Raw genomic sequence first — 27317 nt, 5'->3', positions numbered from 1 at the left:
ATAACAAAAGAAAAACCCTATTTCCAAACAAGGTCACATTCACAGGTACAGAGTTAGGACTTGTCATGGATTGAATTGTGTTCCTCAAAAATATCTGTCAACTTGGCTAGGTCATGATTCCCAGTATTGTATGATTGTCTACCATTTTGTCATCTGATGTGATTTCCCTATGTGTTGTAAATGATGTAATAAGATGGATTAGCAGCAGTTATATTGATGATGTCTACAAGATTAGGTAATGTCTTAAACCAATCTCTTTTGAGATATAAAAGAGAGAAGCGAACAGAGACACATGGGAACCTCATACCACCAAGAAAGCAGTGCCGGGAGCAGAGCATGTCCTTTGGACCTGAGCTTCCTGCGCAGAGATGCTCCCAGACCAAGGAAAGATTGATGAGAAGGACCTTCCTCCAGAGCCGATGGAGAAAGTGTTTCCCTGGAGCTTATGCTCTGAATTTGGACTTGTAGCCTACTGGACTGTGAGACAATAAACTTCTCTTTGTTAAATCCATCCACTTGTGGTATTTCTGTTATAGCAGCACTAGATGACTAAGACAGGACTTCAACATATATCTTTTTGTGGACACAGTTCAATCCATAACACTAACATATTCACAGTTTTTGGGAACTAGGACACGGACATCTTTGAGGGGTCCTGTGGCATAGTGGTTAAGAGCTCGGCTGCTAACCAAAAGGTTGGCAGTTCAAATCCACCAGCTGCTCTTTGGAAACCCTATGGGGCAGTTCTACACTGTCCTATAGGATCACTATGAGTTGGAGCTGACTCGATGGCACCTAACAGCAACCACAAATACCTGAGCAGTTCTGACAATGTGCCCTGGGAGCTTGTTAGTTGTAGCCAAGTCAGCTCTAACTCATAATGACCTTATGTATAACAGAACAAAATATTGCCTGATCCTGGGCCATCTTCATGATCTGTGATCAATTTAAGTCCATTTCAACAATGGACTTAAATTTTTTTATAGCAGTGCAAAAAAAAACAATTGCCATTGAGTCAATTTTGACTCATGGTGACCCTGTGTGTGTCAGAGTTGAACTGTGCTCCACAGGATTTTCAGTGGCTGATCTTTTTCAAGTAGATCCCCATGCTTTTCTTCCAAGGCACCTCTGGGTGGATTTGAACTGCCAGCCTTTTAGTTAGCAGCCAAGCACTTAATGATTTGCGCTACCTAGGTGCAGTCTTCACTACATAGGATGCTTCATAATGATTAAGTGGGTCCCTGTCTTAGTTATCCAGTGCTGGTATAACAGAGATACCACAAGTGAGTGGCTTTAACAAACAGAAATCCATTTACTCACAATTTAGAAGGCTAGAAGTCTGAATTCAGGGTGCCAGCTCTAGGGGAAGCCTCTCTCTCTGTTGGCTCTAGAGGAAGGTCCTTGTCTCTTTGAGCTTCTGCTCCTGGGCGATCTTCATGTGGCTTGTCATCTCTCTTCCCCCATCGCTGCTTTCTCCCTTGCTCGTTAAATCTCTTCTATATCTCAAAAGAGATGGACTCAATACACACCCTACACTAATCCTGCCTCATTTAACATAACAAACACAACTCATTCCCAAACGGGATTATGACCATAGGCATAGAGGTTAGGATTTACAACACATATTTTTGGGGAACATAATTCAATTTATAACAGTCCCCTATGGATGGCCATTTAGGCTGTTTCTAATATTTTGCCATTAAAAACAATGCTGTAGTAAAATAGCCTGCTTAGTGGAAATGTGACTCTAGGATAGGTACTGAGAAAGCTGAGATGTTGCATAACAACCTGTAAGAAGGTGTGGTTATCTCTTGTTTTATAGATGAGGAAGAAGAGGCTGGGGGACATAATTCAGTTTATAACATTCCACCCCCTGGCCCCCCCAAATTCATGTCCTTGCCACATGCAAAACACATTCACCCCATCACATCATCCCAAAAGTCTTAAATCAACTCCAAGTCCAAAATCTCATCTTCTGAATCATCTAAATCAAATGTGGGCGAGACTTTAGGCGTATTCCATCCTAGGGCAAAATTCCTTTTCATCTGTGAACCTGTGAAATCTAGACTACAAGTTATCTGTTCCCAAAGTACAGTACAGTGGCGGAATAGACACAAGGTAGATATTTCTATTACAAATGGGAGAAATTGGAGGGAAAGAAGGGATAACAGTCACCAAACAAGTCCATAACCCAGTAGAACAAATTAAAATCAGCTCTCAAGTCTTGAAAATAATCCTCTCTTCTCTGAGACCATCGGGGCAATGGCTTTGCCCTCCAGACTCTGGATTCTGGGTAGAGGCCCCTCAGCCCTGGGCTTCAGCTCCACCTTCTAAACCCACTGGGATGGTAACTCTGCTCCCTTGGCTTTGGGCGGCCCCATTCTCCTAATCCATCTGAGTGGTGACCCCACCCCCTGGGCCAACGCAGGCCCTGTTCTTCTGCCCCTTGGACATTGCAGCCCTGCTCCCTCAGCCTTTTTCATTAGCCCCAAGCCCCCGGCATGGCTTAATGGCAGCCTGATACTCTGGAACTGAGTTACTGAAGGTCTGACTCTTTGAAACCTAGGAGGCTATGGCTCCACCCTTTGAGATCCAGGAGACCTTGGCCCCACCCTTTGAAACCAAGACAGCCCTGCCTTCTGTGCTCCTTCCAACAGTTCTGTTGATCTTCGAGCTGCGCCAGGATGGTCCTTTTCTTTTCTTGGAGGACAACAGATGTAACTCCTTTGGCCTGTTTCCTGCCTGTAGAATTCCAAGAGGCAGACAGTGTTCTTTCCTTTCATCCTGTCTCTGACCCCTTCAGTCTAAGCTGCTGGATTTTCTGCTGTGGTAGTTGGTTAGATCCATCAGATGCAGGCTTAATCTCTTTAACAAAAGATGTGTGGCTGTGTATTTGGTGAAAATTCTAGTACATACGTCCTTAGTTTGTATAACAGAATTTTCTAAACCTTTAAGTTCTGTTTTCATTTTGCATAGTTCATTTTTAAGTCCATCTCTTTCCTCTTGCATTTTACTATAAGCAGCAAGGAAAATCCATGCCGCCTCTTTAAGATCTTGCTTAGAAATTTCATCAGCTAGATGGCCAAGTTTTTCACTTACAAGTTCTGCCTTCCACCAAACATTTGAACATAATTCAGACAAGTTCTTTGCCACTGCATAAAAAAATCACCCTTCCTCCATTGTCCAATTGCATGTTCATCATTTTCTTTTAAAGCCTTACCAGAAGCACATTTAACACCCACATTTCTAGCAGCATTCTTTTGTTGATGCCATATGTATTCTCTAACACAATAAAAACTTTCTTTATAGCTCTCCCCACTTCCTAAGCCTTCGCCAGAATTGTCTTTGACATCCGTAATTCTAACAACAGTCTCTTCAAGGAAATCTAGGCTTTTACTATTAGGCACCTTAAAACTCTTATAGCCTCTACCCATTACCCAATTCCAAAACCACTTCCACATTTTAGGTATACTACGAGGCACTTCTTGAAAACCTTGTGGGGCAGTTCTACTCTGTCCTATAGGGTTGCTGTGAATTAGAATCGACTCTATGGCAATGGTTTTTTTGGTTTAGTTAGAGCAGTACCCCACTCCTGGTACCAATCTCTGTCTTAGTTATCAAGTGCTGCTGTAACAGAAATACCACAAGTGGGTGGCTTTAACAAAGAGAAATTTATTTTCTCACAGTTTAAGGGGCTAGAAGTCTGAATTCAGAGTGCCAGCTCTAGGGGAAGGTCCTTGTCTCTTTGAACTTCTACTCCTGGGTGATCTTCATGTAGCTTGTCATCTCTCTTCCCCCATCTTTGCTTTTTCACTTGCTTGTTTAATCTCTTCTGTATCTCAAAAGGTTGACTCAGGACACACCCTACACTAATTCTGCTTCCTTAATGTAACAAACACAACCCATTCCCAAATGGGATTATAACCACAGGCATAGAGGTTAGGATTTACAACACATATTTTTTTGAGACATAATTCCATTTATAACAGTCCCTTATTGATGGGCATTTAGGTTGTTTCTAGTCTTAAAACATTAAAAACAATACTGTAGTAAAATAGCCTGCTTGGCGAAAATGTGACTCTAGGATAGGTATTGAGAAAGCTGAGATGCTGCATATCAACTGGTAAGAAGGTATGATTACCCATTGTTTGATAGATGAGGAATCAGAGGCTGGGGGCTGGCAACTTGTGCAAGTGCTGCAGGTAGTGAGGGGAGAAAGGGAGTTTCCCCCCAGGACTGTGTGTTCTTTCCTCCTTCTCCCTGTTCCTGGTTTCTGCCAGAGGCTGTGGGATCAGCCCCCTGCTCAGGGCTCCACTGCTGACCATATAAAGTGTCAGGGGGAAAACTCGAGTCGCTTCCTAATACGGTCACAACAGCGAAGTCCTGGGCCTGCGCTGGGACCTGCTGGTGGTGTGGGGCCCGTTGAGATGCCAGCTGGGATGCGGGAGGCCAGGAGTGTGGAAACCTCTGAACTTAACCAGCTGGAGAGGGGCTCGGGGGGGCTGGGAGGCAGAAATGGGGCCAATTATAATTGGCCTGAGTCAGAGTGAGGTTGAACACGAGAGATGGAACTGCCAGATATGTGGTAAAGCACAGCCACTCTGGGGGAGGTGAGCCGCCACCTGCCCAGTCCTTTCTTTCGGACTTTGTTCCCCAGCTTGCTCGCGAAAGGCTGCTTCAGCTGAACTGAGATGCAGATCAGCTTGAAAGCATGAATTAAATGCTTGCTGTGTGCATAATGCCAGGAGAGGTGTCCCCAGCAAATGGGAGGAAATAAAAAAGACTCCTCCCTCAAACTGAAGCTGGTGATGGGACTCAGGACTGGGGAATGCCTATCTTCCTTCTTTTACTCATTCATTCATTCAACAAATACTTACTAGTGTCTACGTGTGCCTGGCACTGTGCTGGGTGCTGGAGATGCGATGGTAGGGTGACAAGGTCATGGAGCTCACAGGGCACAAGGCGACATTTAGACTGAGTCCTGAAACAGGAGATGGAATCGGCTCTGGGAAAATCGGGTAAGAGTGTTCTAGGTAGAAGGAACAGCAAATGTGAAGGTGGCAAGGTTTTCATCATCATGAAACAAATGGAGAAGGGCAATTGTCACTAATGTTTATCGAGCACCTGCTATGTACCAGGCACATGCTAAGTGCTTTACGAGCATTACCTCACCACAAACTGGTTAAGGAGTTGCTGTTATGTCCCTCTCTCCCCATTTTACAGATGAGGATAACTGAGGCTCGGAGGGGTTAAGGGACTTTCTGAGGGTCACAGAAACAGGAAATAGCAGGGTGAGGGTTCAAACCCAAGTTCCTGGTACCCAATTCTTAACCACTGCCCTTTACTGCCTTCAGGGCAAGGGCTTGAGGGTGGTGGTGGTTCAGGCTGTAAATGATGCCCATGTTCTAAAATGGGCCCGGTGATTGGCGGTGGGCATGGCCCTGGAGGAGCTGGAGCTGAGTTGATCCCTGAAGAAGAGACAGGGCTTGGTTAACCTCATTCGGATGATCATCTGTGGAAGGCCCTGTGCTGGGGTCCAGGATACAGATGAATGTGGTCCAGCCCCTGCCCTGGAAGAATTTTGCCACTTCCTCAGCTGAGCACCTACTGTGTGCCAGCATAGTGCAAGTCACTTGGGCCGCGGAAATGAAGGCAGCTCTGCCCCTGCTCAGGGAGATGCTACAATTAATTTACCCCTCAGGCATTCATTTAGCAAACGATTAGTTAGCACTGACTGTGTGCCAAGGTCTGCGCTGGGACTGAAGAGGTGTTTGCAGGATATACAGGAGGGTCTAGGTGATCCAAAAGGAAACCCGGTGGCACAGTGGTTAAGCGCTTGGCTGCTAACAGAAAGGTTGGTGGTTTGAACCCACCAGCTGCTCCTAGGGAGAAAGATGTGGCAGTCTGCTTCCATAAAGATTCAGCCTTGGACCCATGTCACAAAACAATTTGTGTATAAATTGTTGAATGAGAAACTAATTTGCCCTGAAAAAAGAGGGCAAGGGGTTTCAGCCTTGGAAACCCAATGGAGCAGTTCCACTCTGTCCTAAAGGGCTGCTATGAGTTGGAATTGACTCGATGGCAATGGGTTAGATTTTGGAGGTGATTCAGTGGGATGGGGGCCAGGGGTTAACCAGGCAGAGGATGAGCCCCATCAGTCCTGGCCCCTGCTTACCTCTGCCATTGCTTCCTCTTCCTTTGAGTTCCTGTAATACCAGACTGCTGGCAGTTCACCCACATGCCCAATGTCCTGATTTCTTGCCTGTCTGCCTTTGCCCTGCTTCCTTGCATGCCCTTCCTACCTCCTGAGAGGTTAACACCTACTCATCTTTAAGACTAGGTGCAGAGAGCAACCCCCGCCCCTGCCGCCCCCCAAGAAGTTTCCCTGACTTCCCAGCACGGGTTAGGACTCTCTCTTCCTTGCTCCCATAATCCCTTGGGCTCCATCCTTCAATCTATGATGTTCTTTCACGCCTTTGTCTCTCGTGCTGACCTGTGAGCTCTTGGAGGCAAGACTATCATTGATTTACTTATCTCTGACATCTGGTACAAGACCTGGTATACAGTAGGTGCTCAATAAATGGTAGGTGGATGCTTAGACTGGCCTTATATTGACCTCATTCTTGCCCTTTTTAGGGTCCTGGGGAGAACCTGCAGGATGGTTCCCTCCTCCCACATCAGCCCTGTACTTTTTGAGGGATACTATTCCCATCCCTACCCGCCTATAACACACAGTTGTCCCTTAGCAAACTGAGACCTGGAGGGACACTCTGCTCTCCAGTTAGCTCCAGGCCTTGACTAAAAGACGCTTGAGGTCAGGGACTTTGTCTTTTAATGTCTTCTACTGTAGCCTCAGAATTTTGCATAGTGTCTAGCACATACATATTAGATGAATGAATGATCAGTTGTTTCTTTAGGATGGGCACAGATAGGGTGGACAACCTAATGGACATGCTTATGCCTAGCAGTGGACCAAGGTGGGCTTGGCACTGCCAGGGTCCTGCTTGGTGACTTTGACCAAGTCGCTTAACTTCTCTGGTGTTTGGCTTGCCTTGCATGTAACCCAGAGGTGGGATATCTGTTTCTCCTTCCTTGGTCACTTTTTGGGAAGTTGGAGGAAAGTCATGGTTAGTGCCTATCAGAGCCTCAGGCAGTACTGATGTTATCGTTTGAGAAAGCAGATGCTGCGGACAGGTCAGAGCCTATCTCCTGAGCTTCACCTTGACCTTTGGGATACCTGATGTATATAAGGAACGACACCAACAATGATAATGCCTCACACATGCACAGCGTGGTGGGGTTTGCAGTATGCCTTCACACCCTTTTTCCTGCTCTGATCATATTCAGATGCTCCTGTCCACCCCGTAAGGCAGGATGGCTGTGTTTACCCCATTTTTACAGACAAGGTAGCATGAGCTCTGGGGTAAACAGTTGAGATTTCTCATTCTGAATTTCCCATCAGCTGTGTGACCTGATGATTTAACCTCGCCAAGCCTCAGTTCCCTCACCTGTCAAATGGGCAGAGGGGAAACCATAGTAGCACTGTCACAGGGTAGTTATGAGGATTCAATAAGAAAGTGCCTGCGAAATGCTCAGCTCAGTGCCCGGCACATAGTAAGCACTCAATAAATGGTAGAGGTTACTTAAGCCCGTGAGGCTCAGGGAGGTGAAGTGACTTGTCCAGGGCCTCACAACTGGTAGGAGTGGAGCTGGGATTTGAACTTGGGACTGTGTAAAACCATATTGTTGTAAAATATAACATCAGTGGCCTAGAAATCCGGTCTTGCCCTTTGCTTCCAGAATATTGGTATAGTCAAGGGATCCCTGCCATGACTCTCTGAGCCTCAGTTTACCCACCTATAAATGGGAATTTTGAGCCCATCTGTCTGATGGTGCTGTTGTAAGTATGAAGCATGATGATGCACACAGTGGCGCTCAGTAAATGCAGGCCTTGGCGGGTGGGCCCAGCAGGCTGGGTGTCCGATCTCTCTCTGCCACGGTCTGGAAGTAAGCTAGGTTCTCTGTTCGGCAGACGTACTCCGGCCTCTTCTGCGTGGTGGTCAACCCCTACAAGTACCTGCCCATCTACTCGGAAAAGATCATCGACATGTACAAGGGCAAGAAGAGGCACGAGATGCCCCCGCACATCTACGCCATCGCCGACACAGCCTACCGGAGCATGCTGCAAGGTTAGCCGGGCCCGCAGGGAGGACAGAGCCCACCCAGGGGAGCCCACTGAGCCAAGGGGTCCTTGGGGTCACCTCTAGGGGAGCCACCTGCTCTGCCCAAGCCCCTCCTGTCCTGCCTCCTGCAGTTCTCACAGGAATGTGGTGTTTGGCAGGCGATGCACGGTGACAGGAGCGCTGTGACTGAAAAAGGGAGAAGCCAGCTGGAATATCTGTGTCTCCAGCCCTCTGGCCTGGGAGGGTGATGGAGAGCAGATGGCTTGGGCAAATACGGGCATGGGCCTGCTCCTGCTCTGGTGTTTTCAGCCCCTCTTGCTGCCCAAGGATCCTGGCCAGGCCAGCTGCCTGGAAAATGATATAAAACTCCTCACCTCAGAAGGGAGAGGGTCTATGTCAGCCCTGTGCCTGAGCCAGCCAGATCTGGGTCTGTATCCCACCTGTGGGACTATGGACAAATACCTTTTCCTCTCAAGCCTCAGTTTCCTTGTCTGTAAAAGGGAGTGATGGCATCCATCTTGAGGCCTGTTGTGAAGATTGCTTATGCAGGCTTTTCCAAACTTAAGATCTTTGCATGTTACCTTTCCATTTATGTATTATCTATATTAGTAGTAATAATAAAATTTTTTATTGAGGTAGAATGTAATAGTACAGTAGAGTGTACAAAGTACACTAATTTAAAGTGTCCAGCTTAAAATGAATTTTTACAAATGTCTGCAGCACTGTGAGGAGGTCCCTGGGTGGTACAAATGGTTAAGCACTTGCCCACTAACCAAAAAGTTGGTGGTTTGAACCCACCCAGAGGTGCCTCAGAAGAAAGGCCTGGCAATCTGCTTCTGAATGGTCACAGCCTTGAAAACCCTATGGAGTAGTTCTACTCTGCACACATGGGGTCGCCATGAGAGAGAATCGACTTGATAGCAACTGGTTTGGTTTTGGTTTTTGGCAGCAGTATAACCATCCCCAGGTGAAAACGTGAAGTAGTTCCAGATAATTCCTCTGTGCCTCTTCCCAGTTGCTATCTCCTCACTATCCCCCAGAAGTAACTGCTATTCTGACATCTATCCCAATCAATTAGGTTTGTTGGTTCTTGAACTTCACATACATGATATTCTTATTTTACTTAACATTTTTTCTTGAAATAAGCTTCCCTTCAACACACACACACACACACACACACACACACACACGCACACACACACACACACGCACGCACGCACACACACACAGCCTACTTCAGACCAAGGAAACCCCAGCAGTATACTATTTTAGTTAAGTGCATGAATTCTGGAACAAGGCTGCTTGTGTTCAAATTCCTGCTCGCTAGTTGTGTGACCTTGGGCATGCTACTTAACCTCTCTGTGCCTCTGTTTCCTCATTGGTAGAAAGAGGATTGTAATAACAATGGCCTACCTGATAGGGCTGATGTGAGGATTAAATGAAATAGAGCATATAAAGTACTTAGAACAATGCCTGGTACTTGGTAAAACTCAGTAATGTAAGCTATCATCATCATCATCATCATCATGCATGAAACGAGAAGTTAGACATGCCAGTTATATGTTTTTTTCTAATGCACATTGAAAAGAATACATAGCTGTTAAAATAAAAATTATTAATTTGGGTGACACATAAAATTCACCTTACATACCATATTTAGGGTACTTGGAATGAGGGTGTTTGTATTACATCATATAGTGCCTGGAATGTGGCGAAAGCTTGAACAGAGAGGTTGTTGTTCCTCGGCTTCCATTTGGCTTGTACTTGTGGGTCTGGGCACACACCCCCTTCAACACAAACTCACACAAACATACACACTTGCTCTTGCTCTTAATCCTTACCGCAATGCTGTGAGGTAGGGCCGAGATTACAGCCTCCGATTTACAACAGAGGAAACTGCATCTCCAAAAGTGACTTGAAGCCCAGGCCACAACCAAGTGGGTTTATTCCAGAAATGTGAGGTTGGTTCAGTACTTGAAAATCAGCCGATGTAACAGTGTAAAGAAGAAAAACCATATGACCATATCAATAGATTAAAAAAAAAGCATTTGACAAAATTCAACACCCTTTCAAGATAAAAATTCTCAGAAAGCTAGGAATAAAAGAGAACTTCCACAGCTGATAAAAGGCATCTACAAAAAATCTACATCTAACATATGTAATGGTGAAAGTCTGAATGCTTTCCTCCTAAGATGGGTAACAAGGTAAGGATGTACACTTTCACCAGCCTTATTCAACATTGGACTGGAAGTACTAGCCAGCGTAATAAGGCAAGAAAAAGAAGCCCTGGCAAGTTTTAAATTGTGAGCTTTTCCAGTTCAACCACCTTGGTCCTCTCTGCAAATCTCTTGGCCTCAGCAGAGTTGGGCCCTTTGCTTTATCACTTGTCAAGTGTTTAAGGTGCACGATAAAAAGGGTGGCATCATGTCAGTGTCATTGATCTTTGGAGAGGGGCAGAGGTTTGTCTTTCCTAGAAATGGACCTGGTCTTGAGATACAGGAGTTCTCCATGTTCCTCCACTTGAGAAAGGATGACGGAAAAGGGCTTTGGTAATTCTGAAGCTACACACAGTTGGTAGGTGTGAATAGCCCAGAGTTTGCGAACTGTCAGCTGGGGGGCCAGATCCAGCCCTCAGACAAGTTTACCAAATTGGCCCACAGGGAGTTTTAAGGATATTTGAATTGGATGCCAATTTTTAAAAACTGGGAGAGTTTACATAAACATCCAGATTTCTAGGTTCTTTAGAAAATATTAGAACATGTGACAGACAGCACTGGCCCTGTGCTCCCATGCATTGGCTGCCCCTTTACAGGAGATTTCCAGTTCCCTCAAGTCCTCGCCTGGCCTGATGTGCTTGTTTGTGTTAACTACCTGGGCCATGTGTTTGACTTTGCAACCCTGTAACAGCCACCTCCGAGAGTGTTCTGAGTTGGGGATTAAGAAGGGATCTTGTTCTGGAAGTCCCTGAGGGCAGGGATCTAGGTCTGCCCTTTTACTCCCCCAAGGTAGAAGGGCTCAGGTAGAAGTGCCCCAGGTTACTGACAGAGTTAGCCAAATCTCACATGTATGGCTGAAGCTGGACCACTCCAGAAGCGGGGCTGCCATTGTATCTAATGACCAGCAGGTGGAGCCCTGGGGGAGTCATGCAAGGAGAGTCATGGAAATGCAGTCTCGGAGATTCGTACCTCCCAGGTGGTAGTAAAGTTATGGCTGCCGGAGTTAGGTGTAGATTTTTTTTAAAAAACAAACAAAAAAACCTTTTGTGGTCTTCACTGATGGAAGAGTATAAAAATATAAAGCAGTGGTTCATGCATTTCTTTTGGAAGCTGAACATCACAAAGTTACAGTATTCATATCATTTGGCATGCTTTTGGTTGTAAGCCAAATAAAGTGGCTTAAAAATAAGAGTTTATTACCTCATGTTACAAGAAGTCTGGAGGTTGACAATTTCAGGGTTGGTTAATTCAGCAGCTCAGAAGTGGTTTCTTTGGAATTTTTTGGGTTTCTTCCTCATGATCACAAGGTGGCAGCCATAGCTCCAGGCATCACATCCTCATGTGATAACATCCAAAAGCATGAAGGAAGTGGAGGTAGGGAGCTAGATTCTCATATGTTTCTTTTTATCAGGAGGGAAAATCTTTTCCAGAAGCTCTTCAGGTCTTCCCCTTATGTCTCATTGGCTAAAACTTGGTTACATGCTAATACCCAGCAATCACTGGCAAAGGAGACTCGGATGTTCGTGATTGGTTTGGACCATTCTCGATTCTTTTCTGAAGCTGAGGCGGGGGCCCAATAAGCACATTTTAGTCTGAATGCCAGAATGAAATAAAAAAGTCTGTTAGCAGAGAAGAAGCAAAGGTAAGCACTGCTAAAGTACTCTTAAAATACCTATTTGTAACTTAAAAAAAACTATTATATATTCATTCTAGCAAAATTAAAACATGTATTTAAGCAAAGAAGACTATAACCAGCAGCTATAATTTTGTCACCCAGAGATCATTACCATTAGGTTTGGTATGCACCCTTCCACACACACACACACTGAGCTGAATGCCACGAAATACAGAAGGTGCTTATTATCTGTGGATAACTGGTTCCAGAAAAAAGCTATTTGAAACAGGGACCAAAGTTTCACTGTAAATTGAAAACAAACAAACAAACCTACTGCCGTCGACTTGATCCTGACCCATAGTGACCCTATAGGTAGGAGAGCACTGTTGGTCAAACCCATTGCCATTGAGTTGATTCCGACTCATAGTGACCCTATAGGACAGAGTAGAACTGCCCCATGGGGTTTCCAGGGAGCAGCTGGTGAATTCGAACTGCCAGCCTTTTGGTTAGCAGCCGAGCTCTTAACTACTGCGCCACCAGGGCTCCCACTGTAGATAGTAGGGAGAAAGAAAGGTTTTGACTGGGTTTGAAAACTAAAATAAGTTTATTTTATCTTCTGTGTAATAGGAATTTGGTTATAATTGCAGCTAGATGCTAATTCTTAAATTGAATATAAAATGAATTAAGGGTCACTTTTTTTACAAAATCATATGAGAACATACTACAACATTCTTCACGGAATGCTTGGCTTCTGCAGCGTGAGCTAAAGAGGATCTTTCTTGCAGACATATTTGAGGGCTCACCTGTTTCCCTAAGGGTGTCTTTTACTTCCTTGTATTTAGAGCAGCGTCTCAAAGCCCTGTTGTATCATTGCTCATGATGATTTCCTGACTTTCAGTTGTTATCTGAACTGACCGCTTGTTTTGTGGCCTTGCCAACCGAGATCACTGACTTTGCGGAACGTTTCATCTTCAGGCACATCAGCGAATTTGAAGACCTGTCCGTTTGTAGTGTGTCCATATCTTGATGGTGGTCCCAATAATGGGTGAGGTTAAGCCACTGAGTGAGCGGGTGAAAGTGGTGCAGACCAGAGAAGGACATTTTAGTGGGGGGGGTTCCCCTGGATGGTGAAAATGGTTTACCTGCCACGACTAACCAAAAGGCTGGCAGTTCAAACCCACCCAGCAGTGCCGCAAGACCAAGAAAACCCTATGGATCAATTCTACTCTATAACACATGGGGTCGCCATGAGTCAGAATCGACAGCAATGGGTTTGTTTTTTGGTTTGACTTCTTGAGGAGTTGATTCATTGGAGAATACTTTTGTGTTTTGATGACTTAACCCTAGACAACCGCCTAACTATGGGATAATGTTATACTCACAGACAAGGGCCCTTTGTGTTTATATTTCATGGCTTCTGGGCTCTATGTTTTAACACAAGATTATTTAGTCAGCTCTCTAAAATTACCTAGAAATGTTCAGTTGATATGTTCTAAGCCCCAAGAGAAAACAATGATGATAAATACACACATCCATTAAAAAATGAGCTATTCATCTACTTCAAATGTTAATCAACAGCTGTACTTGCTTATTCATTTATTTACTTTTCATGATGCATTTTAAATTTATTTTTATAGATACCCATGAAACATTAATTAAAAGTGAATGAAACAATACACATAATATAGCATCTTTAAAGATTATATGTATAGTAAATATTATATTTTCTGTTCATAAATTCCAAATGGAATAAATTTAACTGCGTACTAAAGTTTATTTCTGTATTTTGCTTCTATTTCTACTTGATAGAAAAAAATAATCAGTTTCAAATAAATTTGGTAATTACTGGTGATTTTTGTCAGTCGTTTTGAGTTTAACCAACGGCAGATTCGGGTTTGGTTTTGTTTTTTAATTTTTTTGTTGTTGTTGTTCTTGTTGAGAATATACACGGCAGAATGTACACCAATTCAACAGTTTCTACATGTGCAATGCAGTGACACTGATTACATTCTTAGAACTGTACAAACATTTTCACCCTCCTTTTCTGAGTTATTCCCCATTATCATAAACTAACTGCCCCCTAAGGCTCCTGTCTAATCTTTCTAGTTGCTGTTGTCATTTTGATCCCATATAGACAGACCTTGAAAAGAGCACACTGCTCAAGACAGATGTTCTTCACTAGTTAAGCTAAACTATTGTTTGGTTTTAAGAAGACTTCAAGGGATATCTTTGGTTTAAGCTTAAGGCTTAAAGATTATCTCAGAGCAATAGTTTCAGGGATTCATCTAGCCTTCATGGCTCCAGAAAGTCTGGAGTCCATGAAAATTTGAAATTCTGTTCTGCATTTTCCCCCTTTTGATCAGGATTCTTCTAACTATTTGCTCATTTATTTTGGCATTACCTGGAGCATCGCGGCAAACCAGTGACAGTAGACTCCAATGATTAAAAAAAAAAATCATAGAGAAATTGTAAGCTTGAGAAGAATTCTGTTCATCCACTCAATTTTTTTTTTTCTCTGTAAAGTGGGAATTTGGTTTTGGTGAAGGAAGACATGGGTCTAGTTTGTGACTCCATTGCTGAGTGCTGCTGCCTTCTTTAAATCAAGTGGCTGAGATTCACACTGAGTTTACCTTAACATCTAGTTGGAGAGTCATAGGTATCAGTTGTGATTTCCTCCTCAAGTCCTTTGTGAAACAAGATGGGGTGTGAAGACATGGGATGGGGCAGGGATGGCTGCCATGCATATGCTGAATATAAAGTGAAACATTTAAATTGTGTCATGTTGACTGTGAAATCCCTGAGTGGTTCAAATGGTTAACACGCTCGTAGGCTAACCAAAAGGTTGGCGGTTTGAGTCCACCCAGGTGTACCTCAGAAGAAAGGCCTGGCAATCTACTTCTGAAAAATCAGCCATTGAAAACTCTACGGAACACTGTTCTACTCTGACACACGTGGGGTTAGCATGACTCAAAATCAACTCAACAGCACCTGGTTTAGGGACAGCCACTACCAACTCTTTTAAATTATTTTTCAATATTTACTTCTGTATCTCTAAATTGCTTGATTATATTGCTGCTACCTTGATTTTTTTTTTCAGTTTTAGGCATTACCTATTAACTTTTCACCATGAAAGATGAGGATTTAACTTGTTCATCCCCTTGCTTTGCCTCTACTGCCTCTTCTCTATCCCCCTTTCCATCCCATAGACTCCTAATATAGCTTTCTGTTAATTTTGGTTAAGTCAATACTTAGAGTTTACATTATTGTGACTATATTTATTCAGAGTTTACATTATTGTGACTATGCAGATGCTATTCACAGCTGAGCTCTCTACTGTCTTACGATTACTTCTCTTTTCCAGTACAACTTATTCTTTTCCTTGGAGTTAGCAATTGCCTTTCCCCACCTCCCACCCCAACTTGTTTTTATATGTCTTTAATGACTAATTCTGTTCCCAGTTCTCCCTGTAATTGTGTTAATCTCCTCTTAATATGTACAAACATGTATTGGGGATCCTATTGATTTCTTCCCCTTGAAAATGATCTCTGCTGGAACCTTCTAAGGCAAGAAATCATTTTCTTTGAGAATTTTGAAGGCATTGCTTCATTGCCTTCTAGCTTCAAAGCCAGTCTGATTCTTGATCCTTTATATATGACCAGTTCTTTTTTTTCCTCTCTGGAAGCTATCAGGCTCTTCTTTACCCTCACTGTTCATGATGATGTGACTTGGCATGGGTCTATTTCCATCCATTGATTCATTGTGCTGGGGACTTAGTGGGGCCTCTTAATATCACGAGCAAATCAGAAGATCTTTCAAAAACAGTTACAGTAGTGCATCGACTGGGAACCTCCAGAAATTCAAGCCGAATTCAGAAGAGGACGTGGAATGAGGAATATCATTGCTGATGTTAGATGGATCTTGGCTGAAAGCAGAGAATACCAGAAAGATGTTTACCTGTGTTTTATTGACTAAGCAAAGGCATTTGACTGTGTGGATCATAGCAAATTATGGATAACATTATGAAGAATGGGAATTCTCGAACAATGGGAATTGTGCTCATGTGGAACCTGTACATAGACCGAGAGGCAGTCATTCAGACAGAACAAGGGGATACTGCATGGTTTAAAATCAGGCAAGGTATGCATCACCATACTTATTCAATCTGTATGCTGAACAGATAATCTGAGAAACTGGCCTATATGAAGAAGAATGGGGCATCAGGATTGGAAGAAGACTCAGTAACAATCTATGACATGCAGATGACACAACCTTGCTTGCTGAAAGTAAAGAGGACTGGAGGGACTTACTGATGAAGATCGAAGACTACAGCCTTCAGTATGGATTGTATCACAACATAAAACAAAAATCCTCACAACTGGACCAATAAGCAACATCATGATAAATGGGGAAAATATTGAAGTTGTCAAGGATTTCATTTTACTTGGATCCACAATCAATGCTCATGGAAGCAACAGTCAAGAAATCAAAAGATGTATTGCATTGGGCAAATCTGCTGCAAAAGACCTCTTTAAAGTGTTGAAAAGCATAAATATCAGTTTGAGGACTAAGATGCATCAGACCCAAGCCATGATATTTTCGGTCACCTCATATGGATGTGAAAGGTGGACAAGGAATAAGGAAGACTGAAGAAGAATTGATGCCTTTGAATTATGGTGTTGGTGAAGAATATTGAATATACCATGGATTGCCAAAACAACGAACAAGTCTGTCTTGGAAGGAGTATAGGCAGAGTGCTCCTTGGAAGCAAGGATTGCAAGACTTCATCTCATGTACTTTGGACATGTTATTGGAAGGGACTAGTCCCTGGAGAAGGACATCATGCTTGATAAGGTAGAGGGTCAGCGAAAAAGAGAAAGACCCTCAATGAGATGGATTGACACATTGGCTGTAACAATGGGCTCAAGCATAACAAAGATTGTGAGAACGGTGCAGGACCAGGCAGTGTTTTCGTTCTGTTGTGCATAGGATCGCTATGAGTCAGAACCGACTCGACTACACTTAACAGCAACAATTTAATCTCACATCCTTAAATTCTGGGAAGTTTTCTGCAATATCCTATTTCTTGGAGGACACTTCTCCCTGCTGCATGATCTTTGTTTCACCCAGGTTGTGTTTTTCCTGTTCGTTTGTTTGTTTTGACTTCTGTCTGCTGTATTAGTGTCTGGGGACTCTTGGTTGTCCATTCATCTGGGATGCTTTAGAGCATCGGGCACCGAAAAGTTGGTGGAAGCTCTATGCTTGTGGGAAGGGCTTTGATGATGGGCTTGGCTGTAGAATGATGGATCTGGGCTGTTGCATTGGGACACTCTTTTTTTTTTTTTTTAATTGTACTTTAGATGAAGGTTTACAGAACAATTGTTTCTCATTAAGCAGTCAGTACCCATATTGTTTTATGACATCGGTTAACAACCCCACGACATGTCAACACTCTCCCTTCTCGACCTTGGAGGATCTTTTTTTTGGAGAAAATATACATAGCTAAAGTTACACCATTTCAAAAGTTTCTACATGTACAATTCAGTGACATCAATTACATTCTTCCAGTTGTGCTGCTATTCTCACTATCCTTTTCCAAATTATTCCATCACCATTATCTTCAACTCACTGCCCCCAGGCTTCCCATCAAAACTTTTGAGTTGCTGTTGTCAATTTGATCTCACATAGATAATTCTTTTTTTTTTTTTTTGTACCTTAGATGAAGATTTACAGAATGAGTAGTTTCTCATTGAACAGTTGGTACACATATTGCCCTATGACAATGGTTAACAATCCCACGACATGTCAACACTGTCGCATTGGGACACTCTTGGTGTATCTTCTAGTATTTTTCTTCTTGGGATGATTAGATTCTTCAGAGAAGACTCATGTGGTCTTCTGCCTGGAGGGTAAAGGCCTGGTTATCATCATTTTGAGGGTCTGGTGGAGGAGAGGCTGAGGGTTTTCAAAATCCAGGATGAAACTTGTATGTTATCCTCCTCCTTTCAATATGGTTCCTGGTGTCCTCCAGGCCAGAGACCCTCTGTTTAACCCTCTCCAGAGAATACATCTGCTATCTTCATGGGGTGGAGGAAATGTAGTCACTTGGCTCCACGGAGTGTAGACGATATCTGGAGGGTCTAACAGCTTCTCAGACTTTCAGCCAATCCTCATGTTTTTAGTATCTCCTTCACCTGTTCTTCAAGGGTACCTGCTGCTGTGAATTCTTGTGTCAGGGGAGGGGAGGGATTCTGTGGTATGAACAGGTTGTTTCTCAATGTTCTCCACTGCCTGCGTTGACTTCTCCTTTCTGGAGACTGTTATCCCTTGTGCTTCTTTCCAACTTCCTTTACATTTAAAAAAATTTTTCCCATACAAAAATGTATACATTCATTGTTATGTGACTCTAATTGCTCTCCCCCTACTGTGACGGCACACTCCTCCTCTCCACCCCTGATTCCCCGTGTCCATTCAGCCAGCTCCTGACCCTCTCTGCCCTCCCACCCCTTCCAAGTTCCAGTGTGTTGTTGCTGTTCTCCTGTCCAGTTCCTTTTCCTTATGGGTTCACGTCTTTCTGAATAATCCCTGTCACTTTAGTAAGGCGTGGGGTGTGGGGAGAGCTAAGTGCGTGTGTTCAGTCCACCATCCCTAGAAGGAAACTCTATCATAGCTTCTTTTGCCAATAAGTAATAACGATAGTTGATTTTTACTGTGTGTTTCCTATGTGCCCTGGGCCTTACAGGAATGTTCTCCATTAATTATCATCACAAACCTATGAGATCAACAGAACCAGGTTAAAGAAAACCGAAACCATTGCCGTCAAGTCCATTCCGACTCATGGCAACCCCACTGTGTTACAGAGTAGAACTGCTCTATAGGATTTTCTTGGCAGAAATCTTTACCAGATTACCAGGCCTTTCTTCCTCGGTACCACTGGGTGGGTTCAAACTAGGTGGGTTAGTAGTCAAGCACAAACTGTTTGCACTACTGAGGGATTAGGATCCAGATTAGGACCTTCAAACTAGATTACCTATTGCCGTCGAGTTGATTCCAACTCATAGCAACCCTAAAGGACGAGTAGAACTGCCCCACAGGGTTTCCAAAGAGTGACTGGTAGATGTGAACTGCAACCTTTTGGTTAGCAGCCGAGCTCTTAACCACAGCACCACCAGGACTCGTAACTAGATTCCAGAAAAACCAAACCTGTTGCCATCTAGTTGATTCCGACTCATAGTGACCCTATAGGACAGCAGAACTGCCCCATAGAGTTTCCAAGGAGCGCCTGGTGAATTCGAACTGCCGACCCTTTGGTTAGCAACTGTAGCTCTTAACCACTGCACCACCAGGGTTTCCTAAAGCAGATTAGGACCTTTAAAATTAAGTGCTGAAACTGTCATGGTGCCCACATATATAATCCAAAAATTGAAAGGATGCTAAATTATAAAGTAAGGGTAAGAAAGCCAGCAAAGGTTTTATTTTCTCCATGGTTACCTTGATGATTTTTGCAAAATAGCAAATATAAAATTCTGCCCCAATTTTTTATTTTTCCTTCTCTCTCTTTCTTTGTGTGTATGTGTGTGCACATGCACCCTAAGCATGTACAGTAAAACCAGCAGAAGCTGGAAACCTGTCCGAGAAGGACAACTCAGATTATTTTCCCCTAAAACAAGCAATAGAAAAGTGGTAAGACTGCACCCTGTCAAAGGCGGAAAATTTGCGAGACCCAGAAAAACAAGGCGGTCCTGGCGAGTTCCGGTTGTCAGGTTTCATGGTACTTATACAGCTTGTCGGATAATCCAACACTGGAGGCAGGTTCTGTTATTAGCCCCATTTATAGCTGGGTAAACAGGCTGAGCGAGGAGAATAATTTACAGAAGGCCACACAAGTGGCAGGTCTGGATTTGAGCTTGGTTTATCTGACTCTCAAGCCTTGTCCATGCCCAGCTGGTCAATGGCGCTCAGCTGCCGCCGGAGCCCCCTCCCCCACCGTGCCTTGGAAGGTCCATCTCTACCCCGCACAGTGTTGAGGGCGCCCAGCTCAGGAAGCTGGATTTGGGTCTGTTAACATGACGAGTGTGAGGAAAGCGCCACTAAAGCTTTTCTGACAAGAACCACTTTGAATCTCCCTCCTCCCCTCCATGGGTCCCTTGGGGCAGGGGGAGCGGGGTGGAAGGCAGATAAGATTTCCTTCTGAGGTGCTGAAAGGAAGCGCGGCATTTGTCTACCCCTCTGTGCAGTGATAGCAACCACAAGTGCTTTGTCGTCACCTAATTAATGCCAAACGCCACTCTGAGGGGGTTAGAAACAAGCAACCTGCAGCCTTGACCAGCTCCAGGCTCTTGACTGAAGAGGAGTCTGGGGGGTGGAGTGTCCAGACTCTGTTCTCCCCTTTCCCACACTCAGCCCTCTCCTGTGTCTGGGGGCTGGGCAGGCCCTGGGGCTGGGTCGTGCTCACCCAACTCCCCAGAGGCTGCTCTGTAACTAGGCTGAGAGAGGAAAGCCCCAATGTTCACTGAGCCCCTGTGGTGTGCGCTCTCTAAAGACCACATCCCTCGGCCCTGCCAGCACCCCCACCTGACAGATCAAGGACCTGAGGCTCTGGAGTTAGTGACTGGGCCCAAGAGCAGGGAATCAGACCTGGACTTAAGTTTGCCATCACCCTCTGCCACCTGCGAAGACTTTTCTCTTCCCTCCTAGACAGTGTGGTAGACGTATAGTGCTGTTATCCCCATATCACAGATGGGGAAACTGAGGCCCCAAAGGCAAAGGGGCTAGCTTTGACCTTGTAATTTTTTTTTAAGTATACAATTTAATGTTTTGACATATGTACACAACCAAGAAACCATCAATACGATAATTATAATGAACATATGTATCCATCACCCCCAAAAGTTTTCTTGTGCCCCTCTGCAATCCCTTTCGTTCACAAATGCTTCAGTTAGATGGCCGTATAATTGATAAATTAGAGCTTCTTCTTTTTTTTTTACTTGTATAAAGTATACAGTTTTAGACCTTATGTAAAAAAAAAAAAAAAAATTGCCATTGAGTTGATTCTGAGTCACGGTGATCCCATGTGTGTCAGAGTAGAACTGTGAGAATTTTCAGTGGCTTATTTTTTGGTTGTAGATCACTAGGCCTTTCTTCCAAGGCACCACGGGGAGACTTAAACTGCCAGCCTTTCGATTGGCAGCTGAGCATGTTAACCATTTGCATCAGCCAGGCTCTCCAGGCCTTGTAATTAGAAAGTGGTTGTACTCGGCCTACTGCCCTGTCCTGGTTCAGAACCTGCCATCTTACAACCATTTCACCGGATAGCTATTTTAAACGACAGTGGCAATGATAGTAAATATAACGATAATAGCAATTACTGAGCTTTTATATAGACTGTGGGTAATTTTAAGGTGCGGTTAAGAGCTCAGCTGCTGACCAAAAGTCTGGCAGTTCGAATCCAGCCCTCAGCTGCTGCTTAGAAACCCTCAGGGGCAGTTCTACTCTGTCCTATAGGGTAGCTATGAGTTGGAATCAACTCGATGGCAACAGATTTTTGGTATACAATTTAATCATTTTCACACCCTAGAAAGGTGCGTGTTATTATCCCTGTCTTCCTCGTGAGGAAACTGAGGCTCTGAGGGCCGACATGACCTGCCCAGGAGGTGGAGGCAGGGATTGATTAAGCTGTTTTCTTCCAGAAGAAGTCCTGGTGGGCCAGTGGTGAAGCACTCCGAGGAGAAAGATGTGGCAGTCTGCTTCCATAAAGATTCCAGCCTCGGAAACCCTACGGGGCAGTTCTACTCTGTCCATACAGAGTCACTATGAGTCGGAATCTACTCGACTGCAGCGGCTTTTTTGGTTTGTTTCCTCTGGAAACAGTGTTCCTACAAAGACGTCTCCAGAGAGGGGGCAGAGCAGTCACACAATTCTCTTCCTCTTGGAGATTTTCGCTCAGGGCGGCCGTGTCTGACCTGGTGGGGGTGAGGGGTCATGGTGACTCCATCCAAAGTTATGGTTCATTTGGTTCTTTGGTGGGAAATGAAGAAGTGTAAAGTGTCCTTGAATTTGGTGCGCCTTTTATGGAGAATTATTTTTCAAATAAACAAGCAGGGAATAATGGAGTTGAAGAAGACGGTTGGCAACGTGTGTCTGTACACGCCCCAGCCTCCTATGTCTGAGGCCCCTCAGCCTGAGAGGGACCCTGGCCCTGCCATCCCCTTGTTCATTCAGCAGTGTTTACTGAGGCCTGCTGTGTGCCAGGCGCTGCTCTAGGCAGCCTAGTTGGTGGGTGGGCAGATACGAATTAAATCATCATACAAATAGATGTAGAATGACAGCCAAGTAGGTCCCTGGGTGATGCAAACAGTTTGCACTCATCTGCTAACCTAAAGGTTGGCGCTTTGAACCCACCCAGTGGCACCACGGAAGAAAGGCTTGGTGATCCACTTCTGTAAGGATTACAGCAAAGGTAACGGTATGGAAGCAGTTCTACTCTAAAATGTGGGGTTCCCACGAGTCAAATCGACTTGATGGCCATAGATTTTGGCTTTAAGTGCTATGGGAGGGAGGTTCCAGGGAACTGTGAAGGTGTATACCGAGAGGTGGGCTGGTGGCGGGGGGTGGGGGCATCCTGTCCTAGGATGGGAGGGGAAGCGAAGTCTCCCTGGGAGGTGACATGAGGGCTTAGCTTGAAAAAACAAAAAACCCTTGCTGTCAAGTTCATTCCGACTCAGGGAGAATCACGAGTGTCAGAGTAGAATTGTGCTCCATAGGGTTTTCAATGGCTGATTTTTCAGAAGTAGATTGCCAGGTCTTTCTTCCTAGGTGCCTCTGGATGGGCTCGAACCTTCAATCTCTTGGTTAGCAGCCAAGCATGTTAACTGTATGTACTACCTAGGGATTCTGGGCTGAAATGGAGAGCTTGGTAATAGGATTCACGAGGCTGGTGGGGCTGGATCAGACGGGGGAGAGTGTGAGAGGTGGGGGCTGAGGCCCAAGAGGACCCCAGGAGGATATTGGTCTTTGTGCACCCCATGTCCCCTCAGCTGCCTAGTTCTGCTTTTAAAGAGCTAGAGCTTCATTTGGGTTTGGAAAATGCCTATTGGGGTCCAGCACATGGCCTCAGCATCTTTCTTCTTCCCCAGTTCTGGTGGGGTGAGGGGAGAGGAAGGCTGGAAGAAGAGAAGACCCTGACCCAGAATAGGGGTGCAGGAAGAAGAGAAGACCCTGACCCAGAGTAGGGGTGCAGGACATGGACTCTGGAGCCAGGCTTCAGTGCCAGGTGCCAGTGCCTGCACGTCTCTGTGCCTCAGTTTCCGAATCTCCCCCCTGAGGATAATCACTGTGCCTTCTCCAGACTGCTGTTGTGAGGGTTAATTTGGACAGTGCATGTGAAGCCCTACGCAGGGCAAGTGGGCAGCAGACTTCAGCTGTCACTATGGAGGGCCAGTCGCATGATTTATGTGTTCACAGTCATCTTAGGTCTGGAGGCCTCTGGCGTCCACCTGCATAAGTGGCCTTAAGTTGAGATCTGTGTCCTTCCTGTCTCACTGGCTTGGGTGGGTGGGTATCAGGGACCCCACTGAGATGGAGCAGCTGGCCTGGCCTCCTCCTTCATGCTGGTCCCATAGCAGCCTGGCACGAGAAGGAAGGAAGAGAAGCAGCTGAGAATAGGCCTGCTCGGTTTTCTCCTTTTATGGCCAGCCTGCAGGCTCCTCAGCCGTAAACCATGGTTTGTGTTTGGGCTCAGGCCGAAATAGCTGGTCTGCTGGGAGCTGGGAGCCTCCTGAGAGTCCTCAGGCCTGCTGCGGGGGAGGGATTGATGGGGCACTTATTACCTCAGAAAGCACCCTGGATACTTACACATCCAAGGCCAGAGCCCCAATATCGGAGTGAAGGAGGGGAGAGGGACGTGTTTCGGGATGTGAGGTAACAGAAACCCCAAGGTGCCAGGGCTGTGGGCTCTGGAGCTCAGCCAGGGGAGGTGATGCTGGAGGTGCCCCCCCACCTCCCTGCTCCCACCTGTAAACCTCATGTCATAGGCTGTGTTCTCCCCCACCTCCAACCTTGGTGTGTCCCATCCCCTCTGCTAGGGGTGCCTGGGATTCCACCACATCCTTCTTGAGGTAGCTCAGTTGTCACCCTCAGGAAACGTCAGAACCAAACTTTATGTCCCCATAGCACTTTGGACATACACCCTCATAGCCTTGCCCACAACCTGTGATCGTGTCTTTGCTAGTCTGACTCCCACACTAGACAGTAAGCTTCTCAAAAGCAAGGACGAAGTAGGTCTTCTGGGGCAGTGGTGGCTCAGTGGTAGAATGCTCACCTGCCGTGCGGGAGACCCAGGTTCGATTTCCGCCAAGGCACCTTGTGTGCAGCCATCACCAGTCTGTCGGTGGAGGCTTGTGTGTTGCTATGATGCCGAACAGGTTTCGGCGGAGCTTCCAGACTAAGATGGACTAGGAGGAAAGGCCTGGCAATCTCCTTCCAAAAACCAGCCAGTGAAAACCTTATGGATCACAACAGTCTGATTCGCAACCAATCATGGCGATGGTGCAGGACCGGGCAGCGTTTCGTTCCCTTGTGCATGGAGTCACCGTGAGTCAGGGGCTGACGTGACGACAGCTAACAACAAGTAGGTCTTATTAAATTTTGTCTCTCCAGTGCCTAGCACATAGTAGGGACTCAGTACTTGTTTGCTGAATGAATATGTGAATACATACTCCTACCTCAGTTGCCTCCCCGACACAGAGAGCAGTTCAAATCAACAACTGAGGACCTACTATGCGTCAGACATTGTGCTACCTCCCCCATCAGACACAGCCCTTGACCTTCCGAAGTTCGCCAGCTAGTGGGATAAGCATTCAAAACAGCCTTCTGACTGTTGGAAGCAAAACAGACCTGACTGAAGTTCAAGGGATGGGATCTTGATTCAGAGTTGGTGTGAAACTAACATAATTTTTTAAAAAGTTCTCTTGTAGTATAACTTGTGTACCACGAAATTCTCCTGTTATAAGCATACAATTCACTGATTATTAGTAAACCTACAGGGTTGTACAACCATCACTGCAGTCTAATTGTAGATTTCATCACCCTGAAAAGAACTTTTGTGTCCATTTGCAGTCACTCTGCAGTCCTATTCCCAGCCTCAGGCAACAGCTAATCTACTGTCTCTATACCAAAAGACCCGTGGCCGTCAAGTTGATTCTGACTCATAGCGACCCTATAGGACACAGTAGAACAGTGCCACCGGGTTTCCAAGGCTGTCATCTTTACTGGGAGCCCTGGTGGTTCAGTGGTTAAGAGCTCAGCTGATAATCAAAAGGTCAGCAGTTCGAATCCACTAGCCACTCCTTGGAAACCCTAGGGGGCAGTTCTACTCCGTCCTATAGGGCTGCTATGAGTCGGAATTGCCTTGACAGCAACATGTTGGTTTTGGGTTTAATGTTTACGGAAGTAGACTGCCACATCTTTCTCCCACGGAGTGGCTGGTGGATTCAAATCACTGACATTTTAGCAGCTGAGTGCTTAACCACTGTGCCACCAGGACTCCTTATGTCTGGGTTTGCCTATTCTGGACATTTTATATAAAGGGAATCATACACTATGTGGTCGTTTATGTCTGACATCTTTCACTCAGCAGAACGTTTTCAAGGTTGATCCACATTTTAGCATTATCAGTCCTTCATTCCTTTTCATGGCTGAATACTACTCCATTGTTCGGAGAGACACATTTATCTGTTGATGGACACTTAGGTTGTTTCCATTTTGGAGCTATTATGAGTAACGTAGAGTAGCACAGTTTTACCAAGATGGAAAGGAAAAACAAGAAAAAGTCTACGTTCTGTATCATGGATTCCAACTCATAGCAACTCTGTGTACAGAGGAGAACTGCTCCATAGGGTATTCAAGGCCATGATCTTTCTGAAGGAAATCGCCAAGCCTGTCTTCTGATGTGCTGCTGGCTGGATTCGAACCACCAACCAGGGACTCAGTCTCATGGATAGATGACCAATTACCAATCCGAGCAATGTGTACCCGCTCCCCCTAAAACTGTTGAGAGCTATACAGGTCAAACAGTGATCACAGTGAGGTTCAGTGCTAAGATGGAAAGAACTTTGGGACTATGGGATGCAGGGCCATGGCCAGGCCATGTGGCACCTTTGTAGAATTAGAAAAAGATACCCCTTCTCAAGGTACTTCCCTTCCATCTGCTGGAAGATTATTGTAATAAATAAATCTGCAATTACTGATGTGAACGGCTGCTCTTAGAGTTACACAGTGTACAACCTTTGCACCTGTCCATGATAGCCCCAGAGGAGGCCACAGAGAAAGGCCCCCAAGTCAGCTCTAAGGAGATGTGGGATCAGAGAAGGTATCATGGAGGAGGTGACTCCCAAGATGACATTTCAAGACTGGATTAGGCAGGAGAAAGTGGTGGAGAGGGTGCTGCAGGCAGAAAAACAGTGTGTATAAAGCCTGGAAAGGTGGGAAAAGGCTTAGCACATTCAGTGAATTCCGCTTGGGCTCAGGAAGGAATCAGTAGGAAGCCCAATGAAATCAAGAGTTTCCCTGGGCTCCACACGGTCAGCAAACAGTACCCACACCAAGCCTTTCTTTTGCCCATAGCTAGCTCTCTGAGAGCTTCCCACGCTTTAGAGATGGTGTGTTCCCGAAGGGAATGTCCCAGGCCAGAGGTCTCCCAGCAGCCCCCAGTACGGAGCTGCCAGACCTGTGAGGAAAGGGTCCAGACGGGCATCTGACCCTATAAATCTCTTGAGCTTCGGGCCCAGGCTTGCGGGGCCTCTGGGAAGCTTGCCCTCTGTCCTCAGGGCAAATGGGTCCAGATAGCTTGTCCGTCTGTCAGTCTCAGAATTCTCCCTTAAAACAGAGGAGGCTGTTTGGGCCAACCCCCGGAGGTGCTCTCTCTGCCTGGGTTCTAATCACAGGATGCCTGGCCCCTCCATTTCTGGCCTTTGCCCCGCCCCGGAACCATTCCCTGCCCCCACCCCTGGATCCGTTTTTTACCAGTTTCCCATTTTGTTTTGTTCTCAAGTGGATTTCTCCCTGGGGTGGAAGTTGAAGGCACAGACTGTATAGTCCCTCAATTCCAGAACAAGGAGCCGGTTGTGGTTGGTGCCCGTGCAGCACGCTCCCTCCACCGTCTTCCCATACACAAGAGGGTGATGTTGACACCTGTCTCTCTCCAAAGCGTACTGTAGAGACTTAAAGTTTTATTGTATCTTCCTAGTTTTACCCTGGAAGGAGGTGCCAGCAAAACGTGAGTGTGAGTTACACGAGGAACACAAAACA

The 27317-nt window shown here is 45.4% G+C and overlaps 1 protein-coding gene across 4 annotated transcripts in view; it reads left to right on the top strand.

Annotated features, from left to right (window-relative positions):
• MYH11 (myosin heavy chain 11) overlaps window positions 1-27317 on the top strand; it is a 147266-nt gene that overhangs the window by 33076 nt on the left and 86873 nt on the right. For all 4 annotated transcript variants that reach the window (XM_004373283.1, XM_004373282.1, XM_004373285.2 and 1 more), the window contains one exon: window positions 8033-8189. In XM_004373283.1, coding sequence (XP_004373340.1) covers window positions 8033-8189 — 157 coding nt within the window. The remainder of the gene's footprint in view (window positions 1-8032; window positions 8190-27317) is intronic.

The sequence above is a fragment of the Trichechus manatus genome, unplaced genomic scaffold (genome assembly GCF_000243295.1).
Source record: "Trichechus manatus latirostris isolate Lorelei unplaced genomic scaffold, TriManLat1.0 scaffold00024, whole genome shotgun sequence".
Classification (NCBI taxonomy): Eukaryota; Metazoa; Chordata; class Mammalia; order Sirenia; family Trichechidae; genus Trichechus; species Trichechus manatus.
The sequence above is the reverse complement of the archived record's forward strand: the minus strand, read 5'-3'. Positions and strand labels throughout refer to the sequence as shown.